At 41.0% G+C, this 9,565-nt stretch overlaps 1 protein-coding gene across 2 annotated transcripts in view; it reads right to left on the bottom strand.

The window, feature by feature from the left end:
- Positions 1–468: 468 nt before the first annotated feature.
- Zwilch (zwilch kinetochore protein) overlaps positions 469–9,565 on the bottom strand; it is a 31,093-nt gene continuing 21,996 nt past the window's right edge. For both annotated transcript variants that reach the window (XM_052188054.1, XM_052188053.1), the window contains 4 exons: positions 7,473–7,609; positions 7,025–7,120; positions 4,301–4,413; positions 469–593 (listed from right to left, as the gene is read on the bottom strand). In XM_052188054.1, the coding sequence (XP_052044014.1) occupies positions 505–593; positions 4,301–4,413; positions 7,025–7,120; positions 7,473–7,609 (435 nt within the window). In that variant the 3' untranslated portion in view covers positions 469–504. The remainder of the gene's footprint in view (positions 594–4,300; positions 4,414–7,024; positions 7,121–7,472; positions 7,610–9,565) is intronic.

Below are 9,565 nucleotides of genomic sequence, written 5' to 3'. Positions count from 1 at the left end.
CAACTCCCTCTGTAGACCAGGCTGGCCCAAAACTCAGAGATCTGTCTGTCCCTGTGTCCTGAGTATTGAGACTAAAGACATGTACAACCACTGCTCAGTGGTGCTTCGTTTTTGATTTTAAAAATCAAATATCTTTTAAAAAGGTGTTTACATTTAGGGCTCAATGAAATTTGGCTGAGGAAAACTGTTTATTAACAAAACTTTGCTCTTCATTTCAAGGTGGGGGGGTCTGTTTACAATTTTTCTTTTATCTATTATTTTGAAATCAAACTACAGATTAAACATTTCTTTGATTTTAGAGTTAAGTAGACCCATTATTAAGTAGCCAACAAAAGGTACAAAGGAACTGGAGACTTGCAAAGTCAAGTAATAACCTGGGCCATTCACAGATGACTGGGAACAGTTATATTTCTGATGAGTGGATGTGGTACCCACAGTGTAGAAATAGCTAACACACAACATACATACCTGAGAGAAGATACCTCCAAGGACCTGCAGTGTGCTTTACTTGAAGTGCACCTGGCTGCAGGTAACCATGTTAATGAAGGCAACCCTTTCTTCCAGACTACCATTCAGTGTCAATTCAGAAAACTCTGTAAGAAAGATAACGAGGGCCAGTCAGAGCTCTCCACTACCTTCACCACAACACCGCAGTTGAGTGTGGATGGCACCGGACTTCCACTTGAGAAGATTCTGTTTGGCAAAACTGGGGCAATTATTTATACAGCATACCCTCCCTGATGTTTTAAGCTTTGACTAAACAACTTAACATTCAAAGTGGAGTAAAAAACAAACAACCCCACAAACAAGAGCTACCTTCCCTTGGGAACCAACTACATTAATTTTTGTGTTACCACTTAAGGCTCAACAAGTGTCTTTTCTAAATCATGCTGTAACATAATTTTAGAGAAGAAATTCTTAGGATTTACAGCCTCCCCAACCCCTGGTTTTTCAATAGCGTTTCTCAGTGTAGCCTTGACTGCCCTAGAACTTGCTCTATAGACCAGACTGGCCTCAAACTCAGAGATCCACCTGCTTCTGCCTCTCAAGTACTGGAATCAAATGTGTGCCACCACCACCAGGCAGAATTTACAGCCTTACAGCTAAATGTACGCTCATTTTTCTACCCTCTCGAAGAACAACGGTGCTTCAAGGAAACAGGCCAGTTAGCATTTAGAAGGACTGATTGTGTCCACTTCCTTTGTGATTTCCATGTTTTTACCCTTACTACTGTCATTTGCTACGCACCCACTGGTGGACTGCTCTCTAGTGGACACTTGGTTTCCTACCTCATTACTTCCAATTCTCTCTTCCATGGCAGCAGTGTGCTCATTCTCTAGTCTGCCTCCCTGTTCTTGACGTCAAATGCTTTACTTAGGAGCAGAATACCATTAGATATCTTCAAAGTTAGGCTTGACTTAAGTGGTCAGTCCAATGAAAAACATCTAATCTCTTAAATGCTTACCTTTCACTGGCTTATTTGTTTTATTTTGGTGAGGATGAGACTGTCCCATGTAGGCTAGGTTGGCCTTAATTTAAACTCACTATATAGCCAAGGATGACCCGAACTTCTGAGGTCCTACATCTACTTCCCAAGTTCTGGAACTACAAGTATGTGTTACTATATCCAGCCATAATTTTACTTTAAAAAGAATAAATATATCTCACTCTATAGTTTAGGCTAGCCTAGAGTCTTGAAACTTACTATGTAACCCAGGCTTGCACCCCTGACTTTGTTGCTACTGTTCCTGTTTTCTGTCCCCAAGTCCCATCTCAGTGCTGGCAATAGAAGCCAAGGTGCATGTAGGCAAGTACTTAACCACTGAGCTAATTCCCCAGCTTCAGCTTTGGTTTTTGAGGCAGTTTTCAGGGTTCAGGACTTTAATGTTCCTGCTCCTCCTGCTTACAACTCCCAAGTGCTTGGGACTACAAGCATGTCCAACACATTAGCTTCCTAGCACTTTTTCTCTCTCTCTCTCTTTTTTTTTTGGTTTTTTTTTTTTTTTTTGAGACAGGGTTTCTCTGTGTAGCCTTGGCTGTCCTGGAACTCACTCTGTAGACCAGGCTGGCCTTGAACTCAGAGATCCGCCTGCCTCTGCCTCCCAGAGTGCTGGGATTATAGGCGTGCACCACCATTGCCCAGCAAGCTTCCTAGCACTTTTAATTAATCATTAATTTCATTTATATGTGTACACTGCCACTGTCTTTAGACACCCCAGAAGAGGGCATCAGATTCCATTACAGATGGTTGTGAGCCACCATATGGTTGCTGGGATTTGAACTCAGGACCTCTGGAAGAGCGGTCAGTGCTCTTAACCACTGAGCTATCTCTCCAGCTCTGCACTTTTCATTTTTTGAGATGATCTCTGAATTTCCTTTTGGGTAAACTGTTTGTGATTCTCCCACTGAGTTTTTAAGTGCATGTGTACACACACATGTATGCATGTTTTGGTTTTTGAGACAGGGTCTCCATGTGTAGCCCTGGCTGTCCTGGAACTCACTCTGCAGAACAGGCTGGCCTCAAACTCAGAAATCTGCCTGTTTCTGCCTCCCAAGTGCTGGGATCAAAGGTGTGCTCCACCACTGCCCGGCTGCTCTGGCTGTCCTTGAACTTGTTTTGTAGTCAAGGCTAGCCTCAAACATAGAGATCCACCTGCCTCAAGGAATCTCAAAGATTTTTTTTGTAGTATATTAGGACATGTTCTTCTCCTGAACACATGTTATATATATGGTTTACTATATCTGTTGTTTGGCCTTTGAACTTTTTTTTGTTATACATAAAACTTTCTCTTTTTTATATACCTGTAATTTAAAAAAGGTTTATTATGTCAGAAATTGTGTGTGCATATGTTTATTTACATCATGTATGTGAAGGTGCCCACAAAGACCATAAGAGGGCACTTATAACTCTGCAACTGGAGCTATAAGTAGCTCTGAATGGCCTGATGTGGATGCTAGGAGCTGAACCCATGTATTCTGCAAGTTCACCTCTGAACCATCTCTCCAACCCCGACACAGCTGATTTATAATCCCCTTTAGATTTTAAATTGTATATCATACTTAAAACACAGGGCATGGGGGCTAGAGAGATGGCTCAGTGGTTAAAAGCAATGGTTGCTTTTCCAGAGGTTCTGAGTTCATTTCCCAGCAACCATATGGTGGCTCACAACCATTTGTAATGGGATCTGATGCTCTCTGGTTATGTCTGAAGCTACAGTGTACATACATAAAATAAATAAGTCTGAAAAACAAAGTAAACATAAAACCACATACATGCTATGATTTTAACTGATGGCTTCCAGGAAAAAATTCTTTCAGTTTAATGGTTTCTGCATGTTTATCTATCTGTGACAGATAGAGTCACCTGAGAAATAGGAGTGGACATATTGTGGGGTCTTGTCTTAACTGTGTTAACTCAAGTGTGAGGACTCGGCCAGTATGGACAGACCACCATCCCTGGGCTGGGCACCCTGGACGGCTTTAAAGTGGGGAAAGTGAGCTGACATCCCTCCAAGGGATTCCTATCAACAGCTACTCAAGCTCCTGCTTTGACTTCCTTACCATGGTGGGTGGTGATCTGTGAGAGGAAATAAAATCATCGACCCTTCATTGCTTTTGTCAGTGTATTTTATCACAGTAACAGGAAGAGAAACTAAGATATAAATTAGTACCAAAAGTAGGGTGGAAATTATATGGTGATGGTGTGTGTGAAGTGGTGGTAGAGACGTCTTGGTTGGTGTTAATTTCAACTAGAACCACTTGTGAGCATGTCTGTGAGAGAGGACCACTCTGTGACAGGGATCTGGATGCTGTGAGTGGAGAAAGGGAACTCAGCAGCATGATGCGCTCACCCATGCTTGGCCTCCTGACAGTGGATCCGGTGTGACCTCTCCACTGTTCCCTACTTCTTTCCTTATTCAGCAAAGGGTCTTGATTTTCTTTCTTTTTAAAGATTTATTTCATGTATGTGAGCACACTGTAGCTGTCTTCAGACACACCTGAAGAGGGCATCAGATCTCATTGCAGATGGCTATGAGCCACCATGTGGTTGCTGGGAATTGAACTCAGGACCTCTAGAAAAGCTGTTAGTGCTCTTAACCGCTGAGCCAGCCCCAGTAAGGGTTCTTTTATCCAGGATAACAAGAAAAAACACTCACAAATTATTATTATACTTTGAATTCTTCTAAAACTCACAATGGTCAAATTTTCTTTTAAAGTCAGTTTTATACCTGCAGTTCAGGAAAAGACCTGTAACAATGATTGCTCTCATAAAGACTTAATTACTACACATCATCTTTACCAGGCCTGTGGAAACTGGAATGGTCTATAGGGGAGCTGTCACTCAGCTGCCACACTGTCTTCACCCTCTTTTGACTACTGCTGATCTCCACTCTCCATTTCTGCGGCTTCTCACTGAAGAAAAAATACCAAAGGAAAATTAAAATGAATAAATAAACTACTAATAACCAAATAACAGCTGTTTCTTTCCTTCCTTCCTTCCTTCCTTCCTTCCTTCCTTCCTTCCTTCCTTCCTTCCTTCCTTCCTTCCTTCCTTCCAGTCATTCAGTGAAACCCTTATGTGACAAGCTCTGAGTAGGAATATAAATAGGTCCCAATCCCTGCACGACAAGTACAGTCAAGAAAGGGGAGAGACAAAACCATTTCAAAGAAAAAACATTTTTTAAAAAGCAGTAATAGTCTAGGGCTGGAGAGATGGCTTTGCAGTTAAGAACACTGGCTGCTCTTTCCAGAAGACCAGGGTTTAATTCCCAACACCCACATGCAGCTCACATGTCTCTAACTCCAGTTCCAGGGCTTCTGACACCCTCACACAGACATACACACAGGCAAAACACTAATGAACGTAAACTAAACATAAATCATATATATTTATATATAAATCATAAATCATAAATATATAAAAATATATAAGTAGTAATAAACACTGAAAACCAAATGTGGTGGTATACTCAGCAATTCTAGCACATGAAAAGGCTGAGGCAGGAGAATCACTATAAGTTCAAGACCAGCATTAGCTACATAGAGAGTTCTAGGCAAGCTTAAACAGTGAGACTCTTTCTAGCCTTCTATTTTCCCTCAGAGAAAGAAAGAACAGTGCAGGGGTTGGAGGGAGGCACCAAGGTTAGTCAAGATTAGTAATTATTTAAAAGATAGATTTAAAAGGAAAGAGAGTGAGGCTCGGGGATTCCATGGTTAGTGGTCATTTGAAAGATAAAACATAAGAGGAAAAAACAGCATTATAAAATAGTAGTATTTAATTAAAAAGATTATGATGACAGGAGAGATGGTTGAGCAGGTAGAGGCCTGACAGCTTGAGTTCCATGATGGATAGGGAGAACTATTTATGCGGATGAGAGGGCCCCGTGAGTTGTCCTCTGGTCTCCACATGTGTACCATAGCTTACAAGCACCCAATGTCACACACACACATATATACACACATGATAAACCAATAAATGTAGTAAAAGTTAATATTCATTTTGAGCCTTCAAGATGGCTCAGTGGATAAAAGTGCTTGTGCCAGACATGAAAGGCTGATAATCTCAGTCTGATCTCCAGAATACACAAGAGATGGAAGGAGAACAGACTATAAAGTTGTTCTCTGAGCTGGGCAGTGGTGATGGCGCACGCCTTTAATCCCAGCACTTAGGAGGCAGAGGCAGGTGGATTTCTGAGTTCTAGGTCAGCCTGGACTACAGAGTGAGTTCCAGGACAGCCAGGGCTACAGAGAAACACTGTCTCGAAAAACCAAAAAATAAAATAGACCTCCACACACATGTCACAGCATGTACTCAACTACATATAGTATACATATACATACACATTAATAATAAATATGTCTTTTTTAAACCTTTAAAGATTTATTCAAGTGTGAGTACAGACAGGTATGTTTCTCAGCCTGTCTGAGGACAACTTTTGGGGTCAGTTTTCTGCTTCTGCCTTGTTTTTTGAGGACAGACTATCACTATTTCTGTTGTATTCTGATGAGTACTAGGGGTTTCAGTGGCTTTTCCTGTCTCTCTCCCATTCAGACACAGGTAGAATTACATATACAAGCCACTACACTTCTAAACAGTCATCTATCCATCTACCCGCCCACCCACCCTGTACATGTGAGAATGTCCATGTGAGGGGTGTGTGCATGCCAGGGTGTACATGTGGAGGTCAAAGGGCAACTGTGGAAGTTAGCCAGTTCTCTTTTAACCATGTAAGTAAACTCCAGGAGTTGAATTCAGGTCATAAGGCTTTTACCAAGTGAGCTAAGTTGCCCACCCCATTTTGATTTTTTTTCCTCCTTTTTTGAGACAGTGACTGTTTGTAGTTCTGTTTGGCCTAGAACTTTACTATGTGGACCAGGTTGGTCTTGGAACTCATGAGAAGTAGCCACCTGAGTCATAGAAGTATAGGCATGTGCTACCACACCCAGGCAAAAACAATTTATCTATAACATGTTCATTTAAATTGACAAATAAAAAGGTCATTAGTAGCTGGACTCAGCATTGCACTTACTTTGGAAGTGGAAACAGGACAACAAAATTTAAAGCCAGCCCAGGTGATATAGTAAGACCTTATCTCAAAAACCAACTGAGTACTGCGTATGATTGTGCAAGCTTTTGGTATAACAGAAGCTTTAAGAAGCAGACACAAGGAAAGAAAGGTCAGGAAGAACAGCACTGGCATGTCAGAGTGCATGACAACAACTCTGTCACATCCATAGCCACACCCTTGGTCCTGCTATGCCTGTCTAGCCTCATCATTGTCTCTCGGTCTGTCATTTCTTCCCATTATTTCTCCCGTGATTTTGTGACAGAACTATAAATTGACAGAACAAAGACTAGATGCTCAAAAGTCTTAAGTAACACAAATTCTGGGAGAAGAAACAGAAAAGGCTTGAGTCAGAGTGGGAAAGGGACTACCAGGCTAAGCCATACTGGGTCATGAAATCCTATGGGAACTGGGCCCCAAATGCCCGTAAGGTACAAAGTAATTATTAAGTTCCTTACCTTTGATACAAATTCTTTACAGCAGCTGGTCCGACTGGCAACTGAAAAATGTGTTGTTCATCAAGAGGATTTTGTTTGTAATATTTTATGCAGGATCTAAAAAGATAAAACAATCTCTTTTGGGAATAAGAGCTATCAGAAAAGATAAAGGCTTTCTAGTCTAGAGAAACATTTTACCACTAACCAGGACATGGCCAGAAGGAATGAATTCAGAACCATATTGTAACAAGCACCACTTCCCTACCCCTAACTTCTATCTACTGCAAACAAAACTTAAAGATGTTTTCTTTCTAGCCAAAGAACTCTCATTCACTTAAAAAAAATTATATAGACTGGTTTCTTATACAAAAAAATTTTGAGCTGGGAATGTAGCTAAGTGGAGACTCATACCAATAAGCCTGGGCTACAAATGAGACAATGCCTCAAAACCAAAAGAAAATATACTTACTGTGTTAGAGAGAAGAGAAGCTCATGCTGAGGCTTAATGAAAAGCATGCAGATGACTAATATTTCAAGAATATGATGGAGTTTCTGAACACGGTAAACCTGTTCCTGTGTTGTCACTGCTGGAGAAATGAAGTATTCCTGGAAGACAGAAATATCGAGAGGAAGGAAGCAGAGACTAAGCAGAACCCCTGGAAAGATGCAGTTATTCCCTCCACATCGAAACCTGGATGCCTGATAATGGGGAAAGGAAGGCAGTGACAGCACAGAACTCGCCACCTTTCAGCCTTAACCAAAGGCTTTGCTAAGAAAGGCTGAACACAAATGACAAAGTCTCCTATAAAAGCTGCTCCCAGGCGGCTTCACCAAGGAGGACAACACTACGTATTACTGAGGATGGCCAGGCTAATGTGCAAGACCACTCTACATCTCTCCTTACCTGGTGAACTGAGGTCTGAGAAACTAACCAAGTGCCTGACAATTTCCCCCTTGAACCTATTACTGGTACATCGGAACAGGTTTTTGGAGAAGAAATTTGGCAAGCTAAGCCAGTATCATAAACTGTTGAACTTTACAGTCCTATTTCTTTCCTTCTTTCCTTCTTTCCTTCTTTCCTTCTTTCCTTCTTTCCTTCCTTCCTTCCTTCCTTCCCTCCCTCCCTCCCTCCCTCCCTCCCTCCCTCCCTCCTTCCCTCCTTCCTTCCTTCCTTCCTTCCTTCCTTCCTTCCTTCCTTCCTTCCTTCCTTCCTTCCTTCCTTCCTTCCTTCCTTGGCTTTTCAAGACAGGGTTTCTCGGTGTAGCCCTGGCTGTTCTGGAACTCACGCTGTAGACCAGGCTGTCCTTGAACTCAGAAATCCACCTGCCTCTGCCTCCCAAGCGCTGGGATTAAAGGTGTGCGCCACCACCGTCCAGCTTCCAGTCCTATTTCTGAGATCCAACCAAATAATCCAGTAGGAATGATAAGCAGACTTTGATAACAACCAAGAATCTAGCCTCCAGGAGTGTTTAATTCTTTCCCCTTGAGTAAGTCTAGAACTTACAAACATGATGTGGTTTTATTGCCATAACTAGGCCACCTAATAGACTATGCATCAATCAGTAATATCTAATATTAATACATGATATATATGTAAACATATAATACATTGTTACACATGTTACATTTATTATAGTATATTTTTACATGTTTATATCTAACATACAAAATATTATATATTAGCATACATACTAATAGACTACGCAGTTTAATAATATGTAAAATATAATATTAATGTTATACATTGCATACACCATATATTATATATAATACTCTATATTATATCATTTTATATATATATTATTGATTAATGCATAATTGACTGATACCTAGCTATGGCAATAAAACCACATCATGTTTGCAAGTTCTAGGCTCATATATAATATATATAATAGGTAATTATCATTTGTTCCTTATAAAATCCTGCCCAGAATCAGGTGTAGTGGTGATGCTTTAATCACTAGCATGTGAAGAAAGAGGCAGGTGAATCTCTGAGTTTGAGACTGGCCTGGTCTACAAAGTGAACTAACTCCAGGACAGGGCTACATAGTGAGACCCTGTCTTAAAAAACAAAACAACAACAAAGACCCTCCCAGGCTAGCCTTTAAGCAGACCAAGAAGGAAAGAAGATGCTCTTCCACTCATTGTCATCCTGAAATAAACCGTCACGCTGTGGAGAGGGTCCGTGATAAATGCTGAGAGCATCCTATAGAACCTGAGGTTGGTCCTGAGCCAATACATTAAAGAATGTGGCAACTTCTTTAGCAAATAATCCTTCAAATGAGTCAAGAGGATATAAAGATGCCCTTATAGATTCTCTGACAATCTAGGTAAGAGTTTCGGTAGAACAGTGGCATCAACACAATAAAACTACATATCAGTTGCATAAATACAAAGAGAAAGGGAATGGCTGGAATAAGCCCCCTTCAGCTTACTCTGAGGAATAGCAACACCTGGCACCAGTTGGCTCACTGTGCTTCCTAAGACCTAGAACAGAGGCTGGCACATTACAGGTACTTAGCAACTGTGTGTTGTTATGACTACAAAAGAGAAAGAAACTCA

This window comes from Apodemus sylvaticus, chromosome 7 (genome assembly GCF_947179515.1).
Source record: "Apodemus sylvaticus chromosome 7, mApoSyl1.1, whole genome shotgun sequence".
Taxonomy (NCBI): domain Eukaryota; kingdom Metazoa; phylum Chordata; class Mammalia; order Rodentia; family Muridae; genus Apodemus; species Apodemus sylvaticus.
Note: the sequence above shows the minus strand (reverse complement) of the source record. Positions and strands in the feature narration are given on the sequence as shown.